Below are 27832 nucleotides of genomic sequence, written 5' to 3'. Positions count from 1 at the left end.
ATGGGTGAGAGAGGCTGTTTGCTTAGCTTGATCTTTCACATATGTGGCATTAGTAGAACCACAGAGCCTGGTTTACTAAATATGAGAGGCAATTTGAGGAAAAGAATAAGAGCAGCATGGAGGGGGTGGAGACAGAACCAGGTGCCTACAGGCAAGTGGGAGATACTCACCCCACACTAATAATGTCCCTCCCAAAAATGGGCTTGGGGAACAGCAGCTTTGTGGCTTCTCCATACGGCCAAGATTTCTGATGCTACCTTCATAGCATAGAAATGACTTGTGTTGCAATACTGCCCATGCCACATGAGAAGAGGTCTCTAAAATGGATCATCTTTTGTTAAAACCCTTTGTTCCCCAAGGCTTCTCCATCTTACCTTCCTCCTTGCTTTGATGCGCTTGTAGACATAATCTGAGAAAGGAGCACAAGGAATAAAACGCCCTGTCCCTTGTGTCACATGAAGGTTCCCATCCTCCATCATTACTTTTCCCTGGCATATGACAACCAGTGGGGCTCCACGCAGCTCCATTCCTTCAAAAATATTGTATTCAGCTGCCTACAACACAGGGTTAACAGGTACATTAACAAAGTCACTGGCCCAATCAATACAATGCCCATCACTAAATACAAGCATGGAAGCTTTGTGGCATTGTGGAGTAACCAACAGGTTAGGAAAGGAGTGGGTGAGAGAACTGTGACAGCTGGGCTTTGGAAACAGACTGATGTAAGAATATCCGAAGGAACTAGGTACTGTTTTTGTATTATATAACTAGCTCAGACTTTAAAAAATATTCTAAAGTGAGGAACTTTAAACCCAAGAATTAAGAGAATACAAAGATACAGGATTCACACCTTTTGCCACCCCTTGGCCTGATCGCATATGGAAGCAATCTGTTTTTCTGAAAAATGTTCAGTACCAGTGCCTCTGGACACAGTTCATGTTACAAGCTAAAGACACAATTCTGTTTTCCGTATTAGAATCTCCTGCCCTCACCTTAAAAAAATAATAATCCAAGTTTGCAGATAGACATTTTATTATTTAAAACTAAACACTGCTCCTGCTAAAGTTATACTTTTTTTTGCTTTTTTCAACATGCCACAAGAGAAAAAGGTTATCACAATATTGAAAAAACAAACGGACAATTCAAATTCACAGCAGTCAGTTCATGTTGCAGCAATGCTGTGGCAAAATGTTAAATGGCTTTTGTACTGTATTCAAAGCTGCCTTGAATGCATGATATGTTGTGAAACATCTAATTGAAGTGTAATGTAAAGCTTCGTCCTGGGCTAGGATCCAAATCCATCCAATCGTGTTACTAGCCCAGGAAGCACCTAACCAATCACTTTCAAGCAAGCTCCCTGAGCAGGAACACCCGTGATTGGTCCTTATGTGAACAACCTTATTGGTTGGTATTTGTACAGTGGGTGTGGCTACATTAGCCGGGAATGTTTAAACGCAGGACAGCTGCAATGTAAAGGCTGTTCTGGCTATCAGATGTTGTTCCGTGTTGGAGTTGTGTTCAAGTTGCTGAATAAAATTGTGTTCTTGCTGAATCACTCTCTGACTGATTTGTTAAGTGAGCGACTTAACAGCTTTCTAAACCTTTTGGATGTTTTAATAAATGAACCCCCTGAGACGACAAAGACTTACTGACTGATGACTTTTGGCAGATACAATTTTCACTGCATCAGGATCCCATATCACCAGATCACTGTCTGATCCCACAGCGATTCTCCCCTTCCTTGGATACATATTGAAGATCTTTGCAGCATTGGTGCTTGTCACAGCCACAAACTGATTTTCATCCATTTTCCCAGAAGCCTGTTAAATATGAAAGATGCAAAAGAAGTTAAAGTACAGACAGTGAATGGCCAAATGTGTTAATGCTGCAGGAATTGCATGAAGTTGCTTTATATCAAGTTATACTCTTGGTCTACTATCTCTAATATGGCTGGCAGTGACTATAAAGAGGCTCAGTTAAGAGTCTTTCACATCACCTGATCCTCTGAACTTGGAGGTTCAGGGAACAGAACATGGGACCTCCTGCATGCAAAGCAGATCCTCTACTGCTGTGCCACAGCCCCAGTCCATCCCAAAGTAGGATCTCACTGGGTGGGAGTAGAAGGGTGCGGAAGGTATCTTTCCCTCCCTTTAGAGAAATGCTTAATTAAATTCTCGTTCCTAAGAATCAACTCTTCTCCACATTTCATTAATTCCTTTATACTGGAGAAACTCAGCACCCGGAACAAAAGCCTACTAACTGAGCTCTGCCATAAATTCATGTGCATCATCCTCTCCTACATTATCCTCTCTCTCTTACCACTGCTTTGTCCCAGATGACAGACATCCGTTCCTCAATACCATTGGTACCCTCAGGGATTGCTGTGAAGTTGTCTTTTCCAATTGCTTTCTGAGCTGTACTGAATGTACAGTGTGCACTGCCCGAGACTTGGAGATCACCACTAGGTAAGAGGCACAAAGGTAAAAACATGTTAGCCACATTTTTGGTCGACCTGTACAAGTGGATAAGAGTGTCAGGAGAAGGGACAGACAGACAGACAGAATATTTCTTTAACTGTACTATTCCAAGGCAACAATTTCTTCAGGCTTGTTCACACAAAATGCCAAACTATAGACTCATACATTCCACCCTCTCTCCAGTGCACCATTCATAGTTTACATTTGAACCGGCAAACTATGATTCCAGCTTGCCCTCTATACCAGGATTTCAGTTGAAGCTAGTTTTCAATCCTGGTTTAAGGGAAAGCTACAACACACATACCACAGTTTGCTAGTTTGAATGCAACAACAATCTTCAGTTTGAGTACAGACTGTGACAAAAGAGTATGCAAATCTAAGGCAGTGTCATGTAATGTCAAACCAGTTTCATTTTTTGTATGAACTGGTTCTCAGAAAATAAGAGCTGCTCTTTCTAAACAAGAGGGTGCTGCATGCTTTTCAGTGACAGCAAAGGCACAAGCAATGTATCCTCTTCACGACATAACTGGTGGTGGTGGTGGAAAGTGCCGTCAAGTCGCATTCAATTTATGGAAACCCCACAGAGTTTTCAAGGCAGGAGACGTTCAGACTGAGTTGGTTTGCCATTGCCTGTCTCTGTGTCGCAATCCTGGATTTCCTTGGTGGTCTCCCACCCAAATACTAGCCAGGGTCGACCCTGCTTAGCTTCTGAGATCTGATGAGATTGGGCTTGCCTGGGCCATCCTGGTCAGGGCAGTTAACCGATGAAGTCTTAGGAAAAAACACATTATTTTTTAACTAGGAAAAAGGCCCGTTGTGGAAATAAATACAACAATCTCTAGAAAGAGGCTCTGGGCGGGTGCCCCGGCCTTGGACACTCAGTGTCAATTTGCTGTGGTAACCTCAGCAGGGTATAATGACAATGAGTCCACCATTTTCTCCAGAGGAACTGATCTCTGCTACCTAAAGAACAGTTGTAATTTTGAGTGATCTCCAGCCCTCACCTGGAGATTGGCAATAATGGTTCCCCAGAAGGGAATGGTTGGTTTGGAAGGTGGAGTCTATGGCTTTGTACCTGTCTGAGGTCCCACGCCTCCTGAAACCTCACCCTCTCCAGGTTCCATCCCTCACATCTCCAGGAATTTCCCACCTGGAGTTGGCAACCCTATCTCCTTCCCAGCCAATCATCAACCTACCTTTATTTACCCCTCACTCTTCAGCTTTCCACCCCCCACACACCTGCAGCCTCTCCCGTGCTCTGAAGCCCTGAATGCTACATCACATTGGCTGTCATACGGGGGCCACCTCAGCAGCATATAAGGATACAGAACCCACCATTTTCTCCAGGGGAACTGATCTCTGCCACCTGTAAAGCAGTTGTAATTCTGAGTGATCTCCAGCCCTAACCTGGAGATTGGACACATTTTACCTCAGAACAGCAAACTGTTTAGAATGTTAGAGGCAAAAGCCAATCAAGTCGCATATGCAAACGACCTCTGTGTTCCGAGGCAAAGGCCAATGAGGCTGCATATGCAAATAACCTCTGTGTTCTGACTGGCTATGGGGGGGGGGACAGCAAACTGTTTAGAATGTTGGAGGCGAGACTCAAGCAATGCAGCCAGTGGATAGGGACAGATTCTGAGTGACACACCAGGGCGCCAACCAATTCCGGAGCGTGTGGAATGTTCTAGAGAAGTGCCACCACCATTCGGCTTTTATATATAAGGGAGATGTTCAGGGATCTTGGATGAATACTGTAAATTAAAAACTAAACAGAACACCATACTTGTTCAAAGCTCATACATATGGCCTAACAACAACAAAAGAGCAACACAGTGAATTATGAACTTAATTCTTCTACCACATAGTATACATATATCTGCCATATTTTAGCCCTACTAAGGACAGCAGATAAAATGTGAAATATGTAACTATAACTATTACAAGTTTGGTGTAGTGGTTAGGAGCATTTGGTGTAGTGGTTAGAACCAGGTTTGATTCCCCACTCCTCCACATGCAGCTGTTGGTGTGACCTTGGGTCAATCATAAGTTCTTTCAGAGCTGTTTTCTCAAGGGCAGTTCTCGAGAGAGGTCTCTCAGCCCCACCTACCTTACAGGGTGTCTGCTGTGGGGAGGGGAAGGGATTGTAAACCGCTCTGAGACTCCTTTGAGTAGTGAAAGGTGGGGTATAAATCCAATCTCTTCTTCTACTTCTACCTTAAAAATACCAGAGTACTACTGCACATTTCTTTTCTTTTTTAAAAATACTTTATTGTTTTAATTTATCAATACAGAAAGTAATATCAGAAAAGCTTCAAATTTTTAAAAGTACCTCAAAATACAATATTCTAAAATGAAGTCAATGTTTTCTATACAACCTAACAATTTTACAGAAAGATCCTCTATTAAGCATAAAATTGTTGTCCTAATGAGTTAGGAAAGTAATAGATAAGTATTCCATCATTTGTTAGCTGACATTCCCATAGTAAATTTCAGATCACTAGCCATTTGTGATAACATGCATTGGTTGGGAGTATATCATGCGTTGAAAGGTAAGAGAATATTGGAAACCAAATTGTTTCGAATTTGGATAGGGATGTCTGATCTGTTTATGCTCTGCGTATTCTGTCTGTGATTTTTGCCATCAGAAACTGTTCCCAAATCTTATCATGCCAAGCAGTTAATGTAGGTGACAGCGGAGATTTCCAGCATGTGGCTATTGTCAATCGAGCTGTTGCTAGGAGTAATACTATTATCTCTTTGGTTCTATTATCTATGGTGTCATCCCAGTGATTCAGTAACAAAGTCTCAGGACTAGAGTTGAAGTTGTGCGAAGTTATCTCAATAATTTGTTTTCGGACTTCCTCCCAGAAGTGACGGATCTTTGGGCACCCCCACCAACAATGTAAATAAGTACCAATCTGTCCGCATTCTTTCCAACATATCAGGTTGTTGTTAGAGTCTATTTTATATAATTGATGCGGAGTTATGTACCACCTGGAATAAAGTTTAAAAAATTGTAGTCTAACATTGTATATGCTAGAGCTATTGGCTGGAGAAGACCATATAATATCCCAGTCTGCCTCATTCCATTTTACTGTGAAGTCTTCTTCCCAACAATGTTGGAATTTGAGTTTTATCCGGCTCTCCTCCGTGACAATCACACTGTATACTTTGGAAATAATATCTTTTGGGGAGTTAGGGTAAAGTTTAATATTTTTTTCCAAATTCTATTTGAAATGTACCCAACCCTGAAAGATAATCAATAAGACTTCTTAACTGGAAATACTGAAGCCAAGGTGCACGTTGGCCCAGTATTTTCCCTTTTTCTACTAAGTCGTAAGGGCGTCTGAGATCAGCTTCCTTCCACTCTTCGAAGGTATGCAGAGTTAGACCAGGGAGAAACCATCTTTGAAATGAAAATGCCGACATTTGGGAAATCCCTTGAGGGAGGAGATTCTTGTTCTGATGCCATGTTTTGATTGCTGCTAATACAAACGTATTTTCCTTGATTGACCTTGGTCTCAAGTCAGGCTTGATCCAGGCAATTTCCTGAAGATCATATGGAGCTGTATAAAGAGGTTCAATTAGTCTCCATTGCTTCTGATTATCATTGTATTGCATTTGGACCACTTGAGACATTATCGTGGCTTGATGGTAGGCTTGTAATGAGGGAAAGTCTAATCCTCCTAGTTTAGCGGGTCTCTGCAATATGTTATTATTTATTCTCAATTTTTTCCTTCCCATGGGAAGCATGTCAGGGACCTTTGCCAAATTTGGAAGTCTTTTTTTGTAATAAGAATCGGTAAAGAGCGGAAGAGAAAAAGGAATTTTGGGAGTATGAAGCTCTTAATCAAATGAAGCCTATCAGATAAAGATAACTTAAGAGAGTTCCAGTTGTTAAAGTCCACCTTGTTTTTGGAGTGCAAAGCGTGATAATTTACTCTGGTCAAATCCTTCATTTTGAGTGGAATCATAATGCCCAAATGTCTCAAATTTTCCTGTATCCAATTGAAAGAGCAAAGTTTGTGTAGCGACTCCGCCGTCGATTGTTTAACAACAATAGGGTATACTTCAGATTTACTATGGTTGATTAGCAGGCCCGAGATAGCCCCGAAGTTTTGTAGAGTAAGGTGTATAGCCTCCATGGAAGATAACGGATTAGTAATATACAGAGTGAGATCGTCCGCGTACAAGTTTGTCTTATGTTCAAGCACGTTAATATCTATTCTAGTGAAACTCTTGGTTTGACAAAGTTTTTCAGCTAGAGGTTCTATCGCGAGAGCAAAGATCAGTGGTGATAATGGGCAGCCCTTTCTGGTACCTCTCGTGAGGTTAAATGGGGTCGAGTAGGATCCGTTAACTCTTATTCTGGCGATATTGTTTGAATAAATTGTTTGTATCATCCTCAGGAAATTACTGTCAAAACCCATTTTTTTAAAGAGAGAGATAATGTATAAGGTTTCCACTGAATCAAATGCTTTTACAAAAATCTAGAGCAAGAATTAAAGCCTCCTCCTGGATTTTCTTCCTGTAGATGATAATATCAAGAGTCCTGAGGATGTTATCTGCAATTTGTCGTCCCGGTATGAAGCCTGTCTGATCTGCCTTAATGTAGTTCGAGATAAATGTCTTTAATCTATTGGCCATAATGGATGTAAAGATTTTGTTATCGTGGTTGAGAAGCGCAATAGGTCTAGATGAAGAAGGGACCACAGGATCTTTGTTATCTTTATGAATCACTGCTAGAGTTGACTCAGATTAAGAGTTAGGCATAATACCGTGTTGCAGGACTCCATTGCAGGTGGTGAGAAGATTGTTGTTGGAAGGTTTTGTAGAATTCTGACGGTAAACTGTCTGGTCCAGTAGCTTTGTTATTTTTGAGGTGTTTTAGTGTTTATTTCAGTTGTAATGGGTCAATTTGTCTCTCCATTAACTCTGCATGAGGTAAAGATATCGAGGGTAAAGTCATGGTGTTGCAGGACTCCATTACAGGTGGTGAGAAGATGGTCGAACAGAGGTTGTTGGAAGGTTTTGTAGAATTCTGACGGTAAACCGTCTGGTCCAGTAGCTTTGTTATTTTTGAGGTGTTTTAGTGTTTCTTTCAGTTCTAATGGGTCAATTCGTCTCTCCATTAACTCTGCATGAGGTAAAGATATCGAGGGTAAAGTCTTTCTATCTCCTCATTCTTTGGCTCTCGGGTTTTGTAGAGTGAAGTGTAATACTTTGCAAACGTCTGAGCTACGTCTTTAGTAGAGTACATCTTATCGCCATTAAGGATCCGATGAAGCTTGATTTTCGTTTGTTCTTAACTCTCCAGACTAATATCTGTAAGTTTTTGGAAGATTTCTGCCAAAACTTCTGCTTCATATATAGTAAGCTTTTTTGAATCTGAGAGATTTCTAGATTTTCTAGAAGTTTGCGTTCCGCATTAAGTTTTTTTGTAAATTTTGGGGCAGCTCGATAATTTATGTTCTTTTTCTAATTTTGTGATGCGTTCTAGTGCTCCATTCCTTTCTTGTTCTCTGTCTTTTCACACTTTAGGTGTGATGGCGATCAACGATCCTCTGATCACCGCCTTCATGGAGTCCCAGAGCAAGACTGTGGAAACTTCATTTGAGACATTTTCCTTAAAAAAATTCTTGATGTCATTGCTAATTTTCTCCTTGACCATTGGATTTAATAAAATTGTTCTGTCTAATGCCCACATGCGGGTTGTGTCATCAATTATATTTAAATCTATTCTGCCTTCCAGCCAGGCATGATCTGTAAGGTGTTTAAAACGGTCTCTGCTTTGTGTTTCAAATTTTTTCAGATCTCTTATTTCAGTCTTAGCTGTTGAGCTCATCCTCAGTGCTGTATCTGCCATCTGAGAAGTTATTTTCAGGGTAGTTTGAATTTCCTGAAGCTGTTCTTTAATCGGTAGCATTGTGGTTTGTATTTTTCCCCAATTCTGTTTTCCATTTTTTCAAGTAATGAAGGCAGATCTTGTAAGCTAAAGGTTAAGTTTGACAGTTGCACTTGATTACTCCCACCCGCCATTTTAACCGACTCACCCTCTGCTGTTTTGTTATCAAGTTTTCTTTAACTGCAGTCAGCCTGTGTCCGACTTTATGTGTATTTTTCTGTGTGGCTATTCCGTCGTTTTTGCCCATTATTTGAGTAGTTTGTCGGCATGGGTTGTAAGTGATTTAAAGGGATCCGGGGAGGGGAGCGCGGAGCTGCGGTTTTAAGCGGCCATCTATACCAGTGTCACCACGCGCCTCCTACTGCACATTTCTCACCACTATTCAACCTTAGCCGTCATTGTGAGTCTGGGGGGGAAGGGCTTACCTCTCTGCCTTCCCACTCTCTCCTCAGCATAAAGCAAAGCAGTTTGATTGTTATGAAAAAATATTTTGCACTGGAAAATACAGAGTGGAGAGGAAGATCCCTTCACTTCAATCCCTAGAACAGGGCCCACAGATCAGGGAGGCTTGCAGTGTACCCAGCCTCCAGCCCATTCAGAGGCAACTGTTTCAAGGCAGGAATCACCTGCCAACCACAATTCCAACCATGTAATGGCCTTGCCCACTTTCCTAAAACATTGAGTAAGTGCTAATATCGTGATCTCACCCTCTTCCCTCCCTCATGTACAGGATTTCCCATTTGTTTCTTCTTTCTTGCTTACTGGGCTGTCCCTACATCCATTTTCTTCTTGTCTGCTGGTCTATGGCTGTTCCACCCTGTCACATTATTATATATTTTGATGCTGGCCCAGCCTAGGGACTTAAGGGAAGAGACAAAATCACATGCTAATATTCTACTCCTCTAATGGCACACAAGAGGCTTTTGAAAGTTCAAAAAAAACCCAAAATATTTTATTTAACTTGGAGGGTTACAGTCAAGTGAAATTAGGGGTAGGATGTATGAGGAAAACATAATAAGAACTGAGGTAACTCTGTAATCACACTAAATCCAGATGATATGTTGCTGACAAGTAAGTGTTTTTGCTTTTCCTTTGAGGAGGCTTTCTCTTTAGTTTCTGCTTTAACTTGCAAGCACAGGTTTCTGAGTTCCTCTGACACTTCACGTTTAGAAGGCAGGAACATACAACCAAGTTTCCAAAATCCTTCTATATATACAGACCAAGGGATCATTCATCTCTCTCCTCTCTTTAGCGCTATCTCCCTTTTCACTGGGCAGGAATTACTTTTCTTCACTAGAAGCTCTGTCCCTTTTCAACTTGAATGGGGATCTTCCATGATCTTCTCACTCCTCTTTGTCTCCTTCCCAGTCCTCAGTCAGTGTTAAACTGTCCCTTCTTCCACTGTCAGTTCCCAACTGTCATTTCTTAACTGACACTCTTCATAGGCTTCCATTTGAACAGCCTGTCACTCAAAGCTTCTCAGACTGTGTGAGGCTCAGTCACAGCCACACTGAGGAACAGTGCCCAGAGGAGCCACAGGTGGCATGTTAAAAGAGCCACATATGGCTCCTGAACCACTGAGTGAGTGTAATTGATCTAGATAGAGACCAGATGAACACAGTGAGAAGATACCTGGACAAACTGCCAGATAAATAAAAAAAAACCCTCTCCTCACACAAATCCTGAACTTCAGTACTCACCTGAAGACCTCCTTTAGCTATTATTGCCTAAGAAGAAGAAAAGATTGGATTTATACCCCACCCTTCACTACCCAAAGGTGTCTCAAAGCGGCTTACAAACTCCTTTCCCTTCCCTTCCCTTCCCCTCCCCACAACAGACACCCTGTGAGGTAGATGGGGCTGAGAGAGCTGTCAGAAACTGCTCTTTTTTCAAGAACAGCTCTGAAAGAACTATGGCTTGCCCCAGGGCATCCAGCAGGTGCAAGTGGAGGAGTGGGGAATCAAACTTGATTCTCCCAGATTAGAGTCCACGTATTTAACCACTACTCCAAAGTGGCTCTCATTGCCTATGGGCACAGAGTGTCATCTCTTGATCTTTATGAAAAAAATCTTTTGCATTGGAAAACACAGTGAAGAACAATTCATTTTTGTACCTTATGTAACTATGATGGGTGCATTGGGACAGAACGTCCTTGGTATTATTGAGTTCCTAGGGCTGAGCTATTGGTCCCTAGCAACTGACTAGTTATCTCAGGTGATATGGAAGCTATGGTTGGTAGCAAGTCTAAAACTTCTGCCTTTCAAAAGAGGGAGAAGCAAAGCCAATTTCATCCTCCTTGGAAGAGAGTGTTTCCAGTCCTAGAAAACTGAGAGGGCTCCCTTTTCACATTATCTGGATACATATGGAGGGTCTCACCCTGTGCATTTACAACACAGTATCCTCACTGATCCCCATGGGTCTTGGCACTCCAAGTTTGAGAAACATTTCTGGAAACTATTCACTTCATGAAGTAGCTAAAGAAACAGTTCCCTACTCTGGACACCAGAGGGCAGCAAAAACAGCAATAATGGCTTAACAATCACATCAAGTCTTGTGCACCAAATTCCATGGAAATTTCCCACTTCCTGGCATCTGCTAGCTGCCAGTAACTCAGAGTGCTGAAAGGACTCATAGTAATTAAGGGAGAAAAAAATCCCTAAAAGCCCTGTCTAAACACTAACAAAGGAAACTATAGAGAATGACCGCCTTCCAGACCAACCCCATGTCTGATTTTCAGAGACACTGAGTCTCATCGCCTCAGTCTGGGTCTCTGACCCAAAGTCCTAATCCAATGATAATCTCTAACTCCCTTTAATCATTTGGTGCCATATGTCTACTTTATTGAGCAGAGAGATTTGTGTCTGTCTGATTTGTTCTAGTAAAAAACAAACACCAAACATTGCCCAAACCTCCTGAGGACAGCACCCAAGAGAGGAGAGCACAGAATTTACAAGAAGCAGGTGTGCTACTTTCACCCAGCAGTGTGCTACTTTAAAAACACAGGGGGAAGAAACAAGCTTCACAGGACTCACACAGGAGAATGTGCAGTGTCTCACCATGTTCCTTTCTGCCAGAATGCCTGCAAAAATCTTCATATGCAACTCATCCTGCTATTCCCTTTCTGTTCTTTTCAATGCTGGCCAGTTCTAAAACTCACACCTGCCAATACAGTCTTTTCTTCAAGACATCATGCAACATATGCACTTTGCAAGCAGAGATGTATAGGACTCCAATGTTTCCCACACATTCCCACGCATTTTCCCACTTATCCAGTTTTGCACTAACATCCAGTTTAGACCAATATCTTGGTGTCAATTGCTTCTTCTTGCTTTTGTACACATCTTTTTGTGCACAGTAGTCAGGTCTTTTGTTCTTAATTTGAACAAATAATTATGGTACCATTCTATATGTTAACTATAGCCCTGCAATAGTAATGGCTCAGCAACCATTAGATGAACAAGGCAAAGCATACACATCTGCACTTTTCCTCTTGGAATTGCCCCTTCTAAGTATATATACATTTCAGTTTGTGCCTATGATCTATTATTTCTACTGTTTATAGACATGCTGCTGGTTAGTTGGGTGCAGCACCATCGTGTTGTTTAAAAAGGTGTAAGGACAAGCCAGTTTGTGCTATTTGTCATCACCAACCTGGCCAGTAAAGAGTTAATGTAATCAGGGGTTGTTGGATCTGGACTCAGAGGTGGAGAGGTCACAAATGCAGCAGCCTTTGCCCAGTTCTTGCTCCAGTAGTGTGTTCCATCTGTTCCAAGACTGGCTGTGATTGGCTCGCCAAACACTACATTACCTGGTGGGGAGGAAAATAAAAAATGAAAGGACAAGTTGCATGAGCCACTATGTGACTTTCCACATGTTTTTTTCCACTGGTTCTGGTCCCATACTGATTCAGTTTATTTCCTGGTTTTCACATGCATTTTTATGCCTTTAGTATTCTCTTTAGTATTCCCACCCCCACCCCCGTTTCTTTTGAGACCACTTGTAACCCAATCTTTTTTCTGCAAGCCGATTCTGAGCAGTGTTCCCTCTAAGCTGAGTTAGTGTGAGCAAGCTCACAGGTTTTTTAGCTTCCGGCTCACACATTTTAGTCTGAGCTCAGGAAGGATGGCTCCAGAGCAAACTAATCTATGGAGTAGCCAAATCGCTTGCTCACAACTTCAATGGCAGTAGCTCACAAAGTAGAATTTTTCTCACAAGACTCCACAGCTTAGAGGGAGCATTGATTCTGAGTCGCCTTTGTTCTCATGTGTAATGTTTCTGTCAGTTTTCTTTGTCCCACCCACTCCCAGGCACCTCCAGCCCACTTTTCGATGATTGGACTATTGTCATCATCAAACCACTCCCTCTCCTCCCCTATTGAAGGAAGAGCGACTTAAGCTGGAGAAAGGCTCCATAGGCAGGAAGCCACCCATTGGATAATTCCACCCAATTAATCAGATCACCAGAAATTTGTATTTATTGTATTTTTAAAATTTACAACACCCCAAGTACAAAAAGGTAGATCCAGTATATGCCTTCTCATGTGCTAGGCCTAAAGCAACCCGGCATGGTCCCATGGATGCCACTGCACCTATGAAGTCTTTAGCCTGGTTACACAAGATATTCTCAGAATGGACATTAAAATTTGCCAGAACAACCACCTTGGGTCATCAGCATTAAATCTGAGAACTCTTGCCAGCTTAGTCCAGGCTAAGGGTAAACCAGTAGAAACCTACGCTCTGCCTCAAATCCAATACAAAGGTTCTATAATAACAGTGGCTACTGGTTATATGAAGAACCTGTGGGACAAGAAAGAAAAGACCACAGCTACCCCCTTTCTGTGCTCCAGTTTGGAAATGATGAAGGGCTGCAAATCCAGTCAGGGCAAGTAGAGATAAAACAGATATTCTAGTCTTAACAAGCAGGGTTTCAGTATTTGTTCTTCTAGTAATTTTTATATTTTGGTCTGTTTTTATGCGGGACTAGGGCTTTTATAGTGCTGGATTTTAATTTAATGCTTTGTTTTTATTATTTTTATTTTGTAAAGATGTTCTAGATAAAGAAATAAATAATATTTTAACTTTTTATAAACCAGTTTGAGGGTACATCTGGGGGCTGTAGGAAAGGTACAAGTATAACAACAACAATAATAGACTTTGTTCTATGTGCAGACATTGCTTGGAGTTGCTCTTGGTCATATGAAAGGCAAAAGGTGTAAATTATGAAGACAAAGCAAGCCTGCAGAGTGAACTAGCATGTAGATCTGAAGGTACAAGGATGCATTTGCACACCTTTTTTCCTGGCTTGTGAAATTAGGTCAGCAGCACTCTTGCTCATCACTTTAGTCACATACAAGGGGCAATTGGTCTGGCTTGCAATGGTGATAGCACGGAAGACAGCTTCAGCTTCCAGCTGAAACAGAAGAACAACAGTGAACTCTTAAGTCTCTCACGGCACAATGAATTGCATTTCATGGCATTCTTTTTTCCCTTCCCCCATGTAGGCTGGCTTTAAAGAATATGAATAGAAAAGTCATCAAACTTAACACACAACAGAAATATTTAATCACAAAATGCTTATCCAGCCAACCATGTCCAAACTAGCTATGCTCAAAACACCTGCTTCAACTCAATCCCTGTTTGTAAGTGGTTAACAGAGAGCCAATTGCTCAATGAGCTTTTCAAATGCACCCAAATTAATTTGCATGTGCCCATTTTAACACACTATTTCTCTCTCACACACACACACCATCTGCACTGCTTCCAATTTTTAAAAGAGCACATAGTAAAATGAAAAGCAGTTTGAAATTTGAGCTGATACTTTCTGTTTAATGTCTTTGTGTCCCTTCAGTGTCTACCCATGAGCTCAGCTAATCCTACTATCAACTCTTGTGTCACTTAGATATTGCTGACTGCACAGATGCAAAAAGAACAGACACAAAAAGCAGGCAATGCAAACTAGCAGATGTTGGTCATGTGAACATCTGAAGCTGCTTTATACTGAGTCAGACCATTGGTCCATTAAGGTCAGTATTGTCTCCTCAGACTGACACTGGCTCTCTAGGGTCTCAGGCAGAAGTCTTTCTCATCACGTCCTACTTGATCTTTTTAATTGGAGAAGCTAGGGATTGAAAGGGTTGCCAGCTCCAGGTTGGGAAATACCTGAAGATTTTGGGGGTGGAGCATAAGGAGGGATTTTGGGAAGGGGAGGGACTTCTGTGGAGTATAATGCCACAGCATCCACCTTCTAAAGTGGCCATTTTTGGTAGGGGAACTGATCTCTGCCTGGAGATCAGTTGTAATCTCAGGAGATCTCCAGCCACCATCTGGAGGTTGGCAGCCCTAAGGATTTAACCTGTGGCCTTCTGCATGCCAAGCAGTTGGATGAACTGTAAGCAATGCCATGCTTTTCAGCAGTCAGCTAATTTAACAAACTGAACAGCTATGTCCCTAAGGGATACTACCACTTCTCTGGTAATAAGATTATTTAGTTTTTGAACTAAACAAAAACAGCTACTGTGCAGATGCAAAGCTGCCTGGCATAATACTGTGGTCTCAGCTCTGCAAGGGGAACATTGAGTCAATACAGTCAGGGATTCACCTTGCGGGTAACCAAAGATATTTGAACAACTTGGGAAGCCTGGGAAGCATGTAATCACTGTGAAATTTTCAGCACACCTACTCCAGCTTTTTAGAGCTGCGGTGGCTCAAATGGTTAAGACGCTGAACTGCAGGCTGTGGAAGGTTGGTAGTTCAGCAGTTCGAGACCCAAGTGTGCTGCATGACGGACTGAGCTCCTGTCTCTAGTTCCAGCTCCTGCCAACCTAGCAGTTCAAAAGCAAGAAATTGCAAGTAGATAAATAGGTACCACTTCAGTGGGAAGGTAACAGCATTCCTTGCGCCTTGGTGTTTAGTCATGCCAGCCACATGACCACGGAAATGTCTTCGGACAGTGCTGGCTCTTCGGCTTTGAAACAGAGATGAGCACCGCAACCCTAGAGTCGGATTCGACTGGCTTTCGAGCAAGGGAACCTTTACCTTTACTTTTTACTCCAAACTTTGCCCAACACAACCCACTACTTTTCTATCCTTAAATATTTACATGTTGAAGATCCAAAAACAACTACTTTTACATTTACAGTACCACATCCCTAAGCACACTGTAAGCCAATGGTCTGCACTACTTCAACTGGGCCCAATATATGTATTTTAGGATTTAAATAACGGATATTGTTTAAGTGCTTTAAAAAGTTGTTAATCCCTTAAATATAAATAAGGATATTTATTACCAAAACTTGAGCAGTCTTTTTGCTATGATGAAGTGTGAGATAATTTACAGTGTAATAAATAAACCTACTACTCTGGTTAGAAAGGCAATCTTATCCATTGCCTATTACAGCAATACACTGAAACAAACCTAAAGCATTTTCAATTACAGTCCCACTAAGAACAATTAGAAATCAAAGATTAGTTTAACAACTAGTGCTTGTAGCCAAAACATTTTATAACACAACTATAGGTGTGTTTAGGGAGTCTTTGCATCTAGTTATTTGTTCAGGATTCTTCTGTCCCAATTACAAGGGCGTTTTTTCAGGCTCTCGTCAGTTTGGCCACTTTTGCCTCCCATGACATCACAGGTCTGTAATTTTGATATCTCATTTGCTGTTAGAACTTACAACACTGCACCAAGAGATATTTTTGGACTATTGCATCATCCACTATTCAGCTTGACATCAGCCTAAAATGACTTCTGCCTGCCTGAATCAGAAAGTTGAATATTAAATACTTTTAAACACAAAAGAGAACAGGCACATAAATAAACTGTTTCGAGACCCAGAAAGTATTTATAATTCTCAAAGTTTGCCAGTGTTTCTGACTCAATACTATTTTCTTTCTAAAATGATTTTAATAGTGTGAATACAAATCCTTTGGCTGCTTCTTTAACATCAATCAAATTCAAATGGAAACGTTTTCAATTTGATCTGGAACGGTCAAGTTAAATAACCCCTTGAGGAATTTCTAGGAAATCAGGGCCAAAAAACCAGAGAAACTCGCAACAGGGTCACTGAAGGCTGAAATGGCCAATAAATGTACCTTGATTGAGGTAGCAGCCGGGCCGCTATCGTTCAGGTGTAACAAATATTCGAAAAAATGATTTAGTGAGCAAGACTCAGGGAGAAGGCTATGGGCAGCTGCCCAGTAGAAAAACCTTGACCATTTTGCAGTGTAAGAATTCCTTGTTGAGGGATGCTTAGAGGACAATAACACCTGTCACCCTATCTGACCACTCTAGCAATCCTGTATCAGCCAGACTGTTAGGTGCAGAGACTGGACAGCGTGGCACAGGAGAGGGCCTATATGGAACAGGTATGCCACCACAGGGAGACATACATAACGGCCTTGGGACAGGGACCACAGTGTCAGGAACCATACTCTTTGGGGCCAAAAGGCTTCAATCAGAATGCAGCTGGACCCGTCCCCTCAGATCTTGGAAAGGACCTTCCCTAGCAAGCAGATTGGGGGGAAAGCGTAGAACAGAGTTCCTTGCCATGTCAACTGGAAAGCATCTCCTAGGGAATCAGTATCTGTCCCTACCGAAGAGCAGAACTGGGGGCACTTGGTGTTTGAAGACGCAAACAGGTCCACCTGGGGTCGTCCCCAGTGGTGGAACTCAAGGAGTAGCTAATCATCCTTGAAAGACCATTTGTGAGTAGATGTGTCACTTCTGCTGAGGGTGTCTGCTGTCCCATTTGCCACCCCAGCGATGTGGATAGGCTCCAAGAAGACAGCATGTTGGATGGCCCAGTGCCAAAGGATGGAAGCTTCTGAACAAAAGGAGAAGGAGCCAGTACCCCCCCTGCTTGTTTAAGTAGAACTATGTTGTGGTGCTGTCTGTGGTTATTAGCACCCTGTTGCTGGAGACTAGGGCTGTAAAAGAAACCAAAGCATATCTGACTGCCCTGAGTTCTAGAAGGTTAATATGTGTGCCATGTTCAGAGGGAGACCAAAGTCCACTGGGGCTATGGGTACCATGGTGTGCCCCCAAATTCAAAAGGGATGCATCCATAAAAAGGGCATCCCAAATGGGGAGCCAGTTAGTAAGTTGTCCCACAACTACCAACACCCTAGGGAGTGGACCATGGCTCTAGGAATGAACAACTTCTACCATGGAGGGTCTGACTGTATGTTGGAGGATCCAAGAAACCCATTTTGAAGGGGCCTTATGAGTAAAGGGGACTACAGCAGTAGTGGAGGCTAGGAAGTGTACGAGCCTCTGTATAGACTTAATGGACTGAAATCTATTGGAGGCAAACCTCCGAACCTTGGCTCGTATGGAGGCTGTCCTACTCCACAGGGGAAAGGTCTTTCCACTGTCAGCATCTAGGAGGACCACAATGAACAAGATGAACTGAGATGGGTATAAAATAGATTTTCTCCCAATTAATCTGGAGACCCAAGAAGTTAGGGTGGAACAGCTAGAGAAATGTGATCCACTAGTAGATCTGGGAATAGTGCGGAAAAAAGCCTATAATTCAGATGCGAGTAGACAATGCAACCTCATAGGCACAGGTGAGCAACTACCACCAATATGAACTTTGTAAATATTCTGCGGGCAGTGTCCAAACCAAAATGGAGGGTAACATATTGGTAGTACATCTGGCCACACTGAAAACAAAGGAACTTACTAGATCTGGAGTGTATTGAGATACGGAAGTAGACATCTTTAAGATCAATAATGGCAAACCAATCATGGGAGCAAACCAGACCTATGACCTCCCTGTAAAATGGCCATGAGAAATTTAGGAACTACAAGGAACTTATTAAGGGCCCTTAGGTCCAAAATAGGATGTTTACCACCATCTTTCTTATCAACTAAGAAGTAACTAGACTAAAAACCAGAGTTGGTTTTATGCAAAGGAACAGGCTCAGTGGCCCCTTTATTAAAAAGTTGAAGCACCTCCTGCTGTAACTCCAGGGGAGGTATAAATGGGGAGGAAATGGGGGGTAGCCAACCAGTGGAGCATGAAACTGAAGGAAACAGCCTTGCTGAACAATGCTAAGGAACCCAAGTGTCAGAAGTAACTGACTCCCAAATGGAGAGATGAGATAAACAGGGTAAAGCATGTTTAAACTGGAGGGATAATCAGGACTGAGGCTTATCCTTGCCAGGAGCCTTATGAGATGACACAGGGCCCTGCTTAGAGCGGGGTTGACCCTGATGTTTCTTGCCAAACTAACTTATACAGTAGCCAAATTGCTTGCTCACAACTTTAGTGCCAGTAGCTCACAAAGTAGAATTTTTGCTCACAAGACTCCACAGCTTAGAGGGAGCATTGCTTGTGGTGATCTTCTTCTTTCTCACGCAGTCTAGGACAGCATCTGTCTAGGAGCTGAAAAGGTTCCTTCCCTCCAAGGGATAATGCTGATTTGCGCTTTAGTATCATTGGGAAGAATGGTGTAACAGAGCCAGGAATGACACCATAGGATATGGTGAAAGCAATGGATCTACTGCATGAGTCTGTAAAGTGTCATGCGGCATTTAGCTGCTGCTTTCCAAGATTGAAACCCTCCACTTGTAGGACCTTGGCCACAGGCTTGTGTTCTTCCAGGAGTGAATCAATGAACATAGCCATTCGTTCCCACAGGGAACCCAACGCTGCTTACATCATTCTCCTCTCCTCCATTTTACCCTCACACAACCCTGTGAGTTAGGCTAAAGTAAATGTAACTGGCCTATGGTCATTCAGCAAGCCTCCATGGCATGAGTGGGGATTCAAACCTGAGTCTCCCAGATACTAGTCTGTTTTAACCACTACACCACAAGTTCCAAAGACTATTTTAGAATACACAACTGCAAAAAGCACCACACAGACCTGGGTGTGCTGCCTGGGCAAACAAATTGTTCAAACCACCCTTTATCTCACAAATATACAAAATCAGTTATAAAAATGTATAACAGAATTTCATCCATCATCAGTAGTAGCTTCGTGTTAGAATTTAACAATCACTGATCAGCCACTCTTTCCTGTTTAAGAACAAAGGAATGAAAGTATTGTGTTTGAATGATAACACTGACCATGTTTGATCCCTTGTGGGTAGCTAGCTGCTAACTTTAAGTAATCTGCATTCCTCTTGGAACTGCAGAACCGTAACAGCCAGCAATGTAGTGTTATGGATGGGGAAGTATATTTTTAAGAGAAATCACTGTGAAATGTTTTTAAGAAATTAGTTCAAATTAGTTGGTCAACAAAGAGCTGAGATGTTAATACCGGATGTCATCCAAATAGGACACTTGATAGCAGTTTCTAAGTAGGAAATCCTTTATTCTGAGCAAGGGAATCTTTACCTTTACCTTTTTAAGGGCATTTCAGATGTATGATTTATAGTAAAATCAGAGATTAGAAACTGGGAAAGTTCTGACAATTATTTTCCAATGTGGGTACAACACCAGCTGCACCAATGAGACAACTTTCAATACACTGCATCTGATCAAATACCAGAATTCTTGCATCTTCCAAATTATCTGCGAAAAGTGACGGCTTCAGAAATAAGATACAGAATGCAGGTGCACCCAGGTAGTGTGGAGCTCTTCTGGAATTGCACTAGGTCATATCTGCACTGAGACCACCTCTACTGGAATTGGTGCTGAATTTTCTTCTTGCACCATATGCAATATAACTTCCCAGGCAGCATTTCTGAATTCATCTAGTGTTACCTCACCTCTTCTGGCCTACTCAGGACGTGGCCCTCTGGACCAGTTATTCCCATCTCCAGCATCCTGGCTTGCTCCTAAATTAAACATAAAGTATGAGAGGCTTTATTAATAAAACACTGATATAACTAAAGCAAATTGGAGTACTCTTCCTCTTTTTATTCCCCCACACACACAGCTTTTCAATACTATTTTAGTCTTGTTTGAAATGAGTAAAACAAATTTGGTTGGTGGATTATGATGAAAATAAGAAGTTTGTGAGGTAGAGGCGGGATTGGAATTTATTTATGTTTACATTTATATCCCGCCCTATCCCGAAGGCTCAGGGCGGCTAACAGGGGCACCAAGTGCCAGGTAAAACAATATCATATAGGAATGATATGAATCATCAATGGTTATATAACTTGGGCTATCAAATGGTTAAAGTTTTTTAATTGATTAAGCACACAGTTTATAACTATTAATATAAATTAGCGTATTGCAAAACCATTTTTCGAACAGGATTCTGCATAATAAACAACAGTGGGGGTTCTGCAATATTTCAATCACAGAAATTTATTAACACTAGCAAAATCCAAGAAAGGGGAAACCAGTCATCTTTGTGACACACAGAAGTCCTTAGACCCAGAGCTTGTCTGTTGTCAGCTCTGCTGATTAATCATTTACTGTAAGTGATTAGGCAACCTATATTTTGACAAGACTTATTTAACTGGTAGTAACTTACTGCTAATGAATGTAACAATTTTAATCCAGGTTTTTACAGTACCTAGCTGGTTGGGATGCAGCACCCACCTTACAGAGCAGAGTGTCTCAGACTGAAGTGATACAACACCCCATCCCTTAAGTCATGTGTTTTGGTCACAGAAAAGGTAGAGTAAAAATCACCTGTGCAATGATATCCCCATTTTCAGCATGGACTTGAGCTACAGCACCAAGATCTCCCAAGAAACTGAATATCTCATACAGCTGAAAAACAAGATGCAATAAGAAATCAAGCATTAGGAAACAGATATTTTATCTTGTATGTTTCTAACTAGTACAGAAAAATTGTTTTTAGTGTAACTCTTTTTTCCGTAAAAGGACCAGACTAGTAGAAGAAGAAGAGATTGGATTTATACCCCGCCCTTCACTTGGAGTCTCAGAGCAGCTTACAAACTCCTTTCCCTTCCCCTCCCCACAACAGACACCCTGTGAGGTGGGTGGGGCTGAGAGAACTCTGACAGAAACTGCTCTTTTTCAAAGACAGCTGTGCCAGAGCTTGTGACTGACCCAAGGTCACATCAGCAGGTGCAAGTGGAGGAGTGGGGAATCAAACCCGGTTCTCCCAGATTAGAGTCCGCACACTTAACCACTACACCAAACTGGCTCTACAGTCACAGGGCTGTAGATTCCCCATTCAAAACTTGAACACAAACAGATATCATTTACTGAAAAGTGAGGGAAACAATAAGGACAGACAGGGAGGTTTAACAAACAGTATGAATAAAAGTTATAACAGCAGTCCAAAACTTAGGGCAAAAAGAAGAACGTCTTCTAAGTCACTTTTCCTCAGAGTCAATGAGAAGTCACTTTTTCTCAGTCACCAAGAAATCACTTTTCCTCACAGTATTGATGGCTCACTCCAGAAGACGGCCACTCCTCTGTTAACTGTCTTTCTCTGTCTTCACAGGGACCGATTTCCCACAAGCCGCTGCTCCACCCTCGCGCTTCCCTTTCCCCCGATTACATTAGTCAATTTCCCACTACGTGCTGTGCGGCCGCATTTTGCACCCCAGCATCCCCTAATTCCCCCCGCGTCTACTCGATCCTCAAAAAACAGGATTGAGTAGATGCGGGGGAAATCGGGCGAAGCTGCGGGGCAAAATGCGGCCGCGCAACAAGTAGTGGAAAATCGACTAATGTAATCGGGGGAAAGGGAAGCACGAGGGCGGAGCAGTGGCTTCTGGGAAATTGGTCAGGGTTTTTCCCCCCACGGTCTGTTTTACCCAGGAACTTTTTCTTTAGAAATTATCCACATCATCCAGAGGAAAAAAAAACCTGCCTCAGTTTCTTCTTCTGGCTGCTCTTTGGAGTTCTCCCTCTCCTTCTCCTCCCCTGTTGCCAGGTTACCACTCACCCAGCCTCTCTGTTGGAGGCAGTGTCTTTAGGCTAGGCCCACTATGCTGGTAAAGGCATGTTGCAGAGTTTTTAATAATAAATAAACATTTTTCCAAGGCTTACATTAGAATAGGCCAGTCTAACTAACAGGACCTTTAGGGATGTCAATGGAAAAACACTGTTATAATTTTAAGAAAGAAAAAAAGGAGACTTCAAGAAAAGGAACTGGATATGGCAAAAAGCTGCTACTACTGGCTGAAACCTATATCTCCTACTCACACATGTTTTATGTTTGCCTCACATTCAGGCACCCAAGGTGATATTTTAAAAAGTGTTCCAACAACAAAATAATTAAGTAAACATGGAGAGTCATCTGCACATGTTTATGCTAATTTTAAGTTGAATTTTGAAACGCGGAATGAAATGCTGGATTCTGGATACTCGTTAAATCTTTTAAAAAGTAACTGACCCTGGTGTTTGTTCCTTGTCCTGCTCTTTTTAAATCATGAGTGGGATGTCTGAAGTTTTATTTTATGGTGTTTCCTGTATTTATCAATTGATCAGATGCCCTTTCTTCGAAACCTTAAAGAAGACTTACAGAATATGTAAAAAGCTTAAATACCTAAATACATTATTAATCATTATAAACCAAATAATAAAATTGTGAGTGAGAGTGATTTGTTTGTTAGAGAGGGCTATGTGAGAAATACTTGCCACCATTTTTTAAGCTTAACTCATCAATCATGTGGGTAGAAACCTGGTTCCTACAGCAGGTCACGGAACAGACAAAATAGTTTTGACATGCATCCTGTGTATTTCTCTACCCACCAAAACATTCCTCCAAGGGATCTGGAATACCAATATCAGGAGTCCTACTGTATATCAGCCTCAGATGAGTCCTCTGTTCATTTCTTCATATTCAGTGCTCTGAACAACACTAACAGTGCCATCCTGAACAGATCTACTCTTAATCTTTACGGAAGTCTACTCAGTGGGGCTTATTTCCTGTAAAGTGTTTTAAGATTGGACTATAAACCTAATAGTCCATGGTTTTTCCCTTCTACCTGAATTTATTCAGCTCTGCAACTTTCAGTGCTGTTAACGTCAGTGTTTTCTATCAAACAGACCCTTTTGCAGGGATGCAGATAATAGAGCTGTATTAACATTTAATCTGTCTTTCACTTAAGAGCATCCAAAATGCCTATGTGACTGTGTCAGCTATTTACCAGCGTAGCTCCAAATGCTGTGCAACTGCAGAAGATACATTTATAGTCCTCACCCACCCTCCCAGTATTCAAAATAGAATGCACTCTACAAAGACTGGACACTCCAGCAACCCACCAGGGATCTAGGAAAATCACTTCATCTTGGGGTTAAGTAGTTCTACATAATGTACAATGAATGAAACTATATATTTACCTAATCTAATGTCCTGCTTCTTATAATAGCCAGCCATTTGCCTCTTAAAGTTCACATGCAGGCCATGAAAGCCCCAATATCTGATTTTCTGAGGTACAGTGCCTAAGAACATGGAGGTTCTTTCTACTTTTATTTAATAGCCATTGGTAGATCTTTTCTTCATGAAGTGTGGTTTCAAATTACATTATAAAATTTTCAGAAGATGTCTCAGGACTATACCCTAATGTATTTTGATAGGGATTTCAACCCCGCAAAAGAGAGAGAAGGCACTTCTCCGGTGGTCCAGAGAGTGGGGTGGTCCTTCCATGACTCCTTACTCATGGGACTTAGCCCCTCCCTCTCCACTTGCATGGCCGGCCAAACTTTGATCCCAGAGGGGAGGGGCTTGTCCTCTGGCTTCCCAGTTCTATCGGCCCTGCCTTCGGAGCAGGACGTTCAGTTGTGCTCTCGTGAGCACGAAGATTCTACAGCAAAGACAGAAGATGGTGTTTGGAGTTTTCTGGGCGGCGGGGGAAGGTAATTACCTTTCTACCCCTCCCTGAACCGTGCGGCGCACAGAAGAGCGCCAAGAAAAAACTGCGGTTTGTACAGGCGGCGGCTGACGGTCTGGAGAGGCTCTCAGACGTCACAGCAGCCGCGGACCCGGCTCCTGCATCCCCAAGCGGAATTGGCTGCATACAGGGGCTCCTTCCCTCTTCTGGACATTGGAGAGGCGAGGGAACTGCAGGGGAGCCAGTGGAAAGGCCTGAGCAGCGCGGTTTTGGCGGCGCAGTTCTCAGGAACCGACTGAAACACCGCGTGCTTTCATCTGCAGGAGTAGGAGCCTCAGGAAAGCACGTCAGGGCCAGTGGTCAGTCAGTGCCTCTTCTGAAACACGGTAGGAATGCCACTGGTAATGGGGGTCCTGGTTGACGTGGGAGAAGCCCCATAGAGCCAGAGGGTAAACTCCCCCTCTTTTTTTCTTTCTCCCCCCCCCCTTTTCTGTTGGCAACCCTCTTACTCTGTGAGATTTACTGTTATGCCTGGGTTTCCCTTCCTTGCTGAAGAAGGGGGAAACTCCACTGAGGGTTGTGGGGGTTGAAAGTAGTTTCCACTTTCTTTTCTCAGCCTTGGTTGAGGAAAGTGGAATAAAGGCGGGAAAGTCAGCCATTTTAGGTAATCTGAGTGATGGGATTTTTTTCTTTCATTTTTGCAGAGGAAGACAAAATGGCTGACAAAGCAGGTTCCCCAAGTTCCCTTTTCTTGGATGACCTGGCAGTTTCACATTCCTCTAAGGATGATTCCCAGGGGTTGGATATGTCCAGGGAGGAAGCCAAAACGAATCTTCTGGCTTGTCTTAAGGAGGAGATTAAAAAGGAAGTTAAAGATGTTTGGCATCAGAGTGATTCCCCCAGCCCCAAACAGCTAGAGAAGAAAAGAGGTAGCAACAGCTACAGGCTCCTTGATGTCTCCCCTTCTAGGAAGAAGGCCAGAAGAGAATCTTCTGGGGAGAGGGACACTAGTCCTCTTTTTAGAGACTTGGAGGAGGTTTCTGATAATTCTGTCTCTACTTCTGATAAGGAAGAGGGAGAACTTTCAGAAGAGGAGGAAGCGGTTCCCTTGGTGCAGTCTAGACTTTTTCCACAGGAGTTGTATAATAGACTGTTATCTAAGGTGTTGAGAAATCTAGAACTCTTGTATACTCCTAAGGAGAAGGAGGATGCAGAGGTGGCAGAATTTCATGAGGGGTCTGGAAAGACCATTCCAAAGACAGTGTCTAAAACAGCAGGTGTATCTTTGCCTGCAGCCTTTTATAAGGGTATTATGGCAGAATGGGAACACCCAGCTAATCCCCAAGCTAATACATCTATGTTTTCTAGGTTTTATTCGCTCATACCGGAGGCTACAAAAAAGCTTAGGCTCCCTGTAGTGGATGACCCAATTAATTCTCTGGCATCTAACTCTCTTCTTCCCATGGACGCAGTGGGTTTACCTAAGGACAACAGCAACAAGCGAGTGGAGAAGGTGCTTCGCAGAGATTTTGAAGCATCAGCCAGCTCCTTGAGGGCATCAGCTACAGGGTCGCTATTCGCTAGAGCAGCCTATGCTTGGGCATCAGAACTTACAATGGTAGACAGCGGAACTCCTAAAAGTCTAAAGGACGAGCTAAAGAAAATAGCTTTGGCCATGGCTTTTGCTGCTGATGCATCTCTGGATGCCCTCCAGTTATCGGCTAGAGCGATGGCGTGTAGCGTGACAGCCAGGCGTAATACTTGGCTTAGGCTTTGGGATGCTGATCCGGCAGCAAGAGCAAAGGTGGCTGCTATCCCACTCAAGGGAATTAATCTCTTTGGGGCAGGACTAGATAGATACCTAATAGAGGATAAGGAAAAGAAAAAAGTCTTACCCTCAAAGAAGAAGGAGGTGCATTCAAAAAAGAGGTTTCAGTCCTTTCGGGCTTTCAAATGTGAGGACAGACAATCCTTTAATAGGGCCTTCAAAGGCAGATGGCAGGCTAGGTCTAGAGAGGGTAGATCTCACTCCTTTGCTGGAAAGCAAGGACAAAACCAAAAGGGGCCAAAGAAGGGACCCTCAGCGTGACTATGCCGAGAATCCAAACGTAGGGAGAGTAGGGGGCCGTCTGAGGTTATTCACCCATCAGTGGCAACAGTCAGTCACGGACAGGTGGGTCCTAGAGACGGTTTCACAGGGTAACTCCCTAGAGTTCGAAAGCTTTCCTCAGTGGCGTTTCCCAAGAATCATTCATTGGAGAAACACAGGTTATTGACAAAGGCCATCCAACATCTCCTAGACATCAGAGCTATAGAAAAGGTACCTGTGAAGGAAAGGTCACAAGGAGTATACTCTGTCTTCTTCATGGTACCCAAAAAGAATGGGGACGTCAGAGTGATACTAGATCTCAAGTGGTTGAACCAGTTTATACAAAAAAAGAAATTCAAGATGGAAACCCTAAGAACAATTCTACAGTCTATTCAAATAGGGGACTTCATGGTGTCAATCGACTTGTCAGAAGCCTCCTATCTTCACATCCCAATTCGAGAGTCTCAACGGAAGTTCCTACGCTTTGCATACCACGGCAGACATTTTCAATACAAGGCTCTCCCGTTTGGATTAAAATCGTCCCCGAGAGTCTTCACCAAGGTGTTGGTGACTCTCATAGCCTTTCTGAGGTTGAAGGGAGTGTCTTTGTTTCCTTATTTGGACGACATTCTGATAAAAGCATCTTCCTTTCAGAAGACACGAGAACATCTGGACTTGACATTAAAGGTTCTCAGGTTTGGGATACCAGAGGTGGACCTGTTTGCCACGGCACTCAATCATCAAGTCAGAGTGTTCGTTTTAAGGGTCAAAAAACCAGAAGCATTAAGTCTAAATTGGCCAAAGGCTCTGCTGTATGCCTTCTCTCCCATTCCACTTATTCCACGGGTCATTCAAGCGTTAATAGATCAAAAGGCAAAATTGATCCTGGTCGCGCCCTTCTGGCCAAGGAAGGCATGGTTTCAGGATCTGCTAAGACTCTCAGTAAGGGAACCTTGGTGTCTGCCAGTGAGAGGGGACCTGCTCTCTCAGGGAGCGGTACTACATCCGAGACCAGATTTGTTAAAGTTGACAGTTTGGAGCTTGAAAGGCAACAGTTAGCGTCCATGGGGTATGAGAGAGAGGTGGTTGATACTCTGTTGGCATCCAGAAAGAGGTCCACCAATCAGGTATATAACGGAACATGGCAGGTGTTTCATACCTGGTGTGTAGAAAGAGACGTGGATCCTTTCACAGCTAATATAAGGGACCTTCTTTTCTGGGCTTACATTAGAGGCACACAACCTGTCCCAGATCTCCACTAGTACTTCTCCAGCCACAAAGAGTAAACGGTACATTGTACCTACCTGAAGGTTCCTTCTCTTCAGTGGGGGAGAAGTCATCCAGGAACTGGTTAGGTCACGCCTCTGCTCGCTCGATAGGCTATGCAAATTTTCTTTTGTTGCGTGGCTCCCATTGGAGTGGCCTAGGCTGACCTCTCCAGTTGTGTCCAAGCCCTGTCCGCAGATTATTCCTCTGTCACCTTCTTGATGTACTCCGCGGCATTTGTATTAGGTCCTAGATCAGACCCTTTTCCTGCCACCCTGGACCGTTTCAAGTCTCCAATCGTGGGTGGGATGTGGATGACTTCTCCCCCACTGAAGAGAAAGAACCTTCAGGTAGGTACAATGTACCATTCTCCTTC

At 42.8% G+C, this 27832-nt stretch overlaps 1 protein-coding gene across 2 annotated transcripts in view; it reads right to left on the bottom strand.

Annotated features, from left to right (window-relative positions):
• The window catches only part of DPYSL3 (dihydropyrimidinase like 3), a 118369-nt gene that overhangs the window by 1448 nt on the left and 89089 nt on the right, over nucleotides 1–27832 (bottom strand). For both annotated transcript variants that reach the window (XM_015418160.1, XM_015418161.1), the window contains exons 6-12: nucleotides 20980–21060; nucleotides 20103–20171; nucleotides 13674–13794; nucleotides 12037–12193; nucleotides 2320–2461; nucleotides 1650–1820; nucleotides 375–554 (exon numbers count right to left, since the gene is read on the bottom strand). In XM_015418160.1, coding sequence (XP_015273646.1) covers nucleotides 375–554; nucleotides 1650–1820; nucleotides 2320–2461; nucleotides 12037–12193; nucleotides 13674–13794; nucleotides 20103–20171; nucleotides 20980–21060 — 921 coding nt within the window. The remainder of the gene's footprint in view (nucleotides 1–374; nucleotides 555–1649; nucleotides 1821–2319; nucleotides 2462–12036; nucleotides 12194–13673; nucleotides 13795–20102; nucleotides 20172–20979; nucleotides 21061–27832) is intronic.

Source organism: Gekko japonicus, unplaced genomic scaffold (genome assembly GCF_001447785.1).
Source record: "Gekko japonicus isolate JY-2015 unplaced genomic scaffold, Gekko_japonicus_V1.1 scaffold1877, whole genome shotgun sequence".
NCBI lineage: Eukaryota > Metazoa > Chordata > Lepidosauria > Squamata > Gekkonidae > Gekko > Gekko japonicus.
Note: the sequence above shows the minus strand (reverse complement) of the source record. Positions and strands in the feature narration are given on the sequence as shown.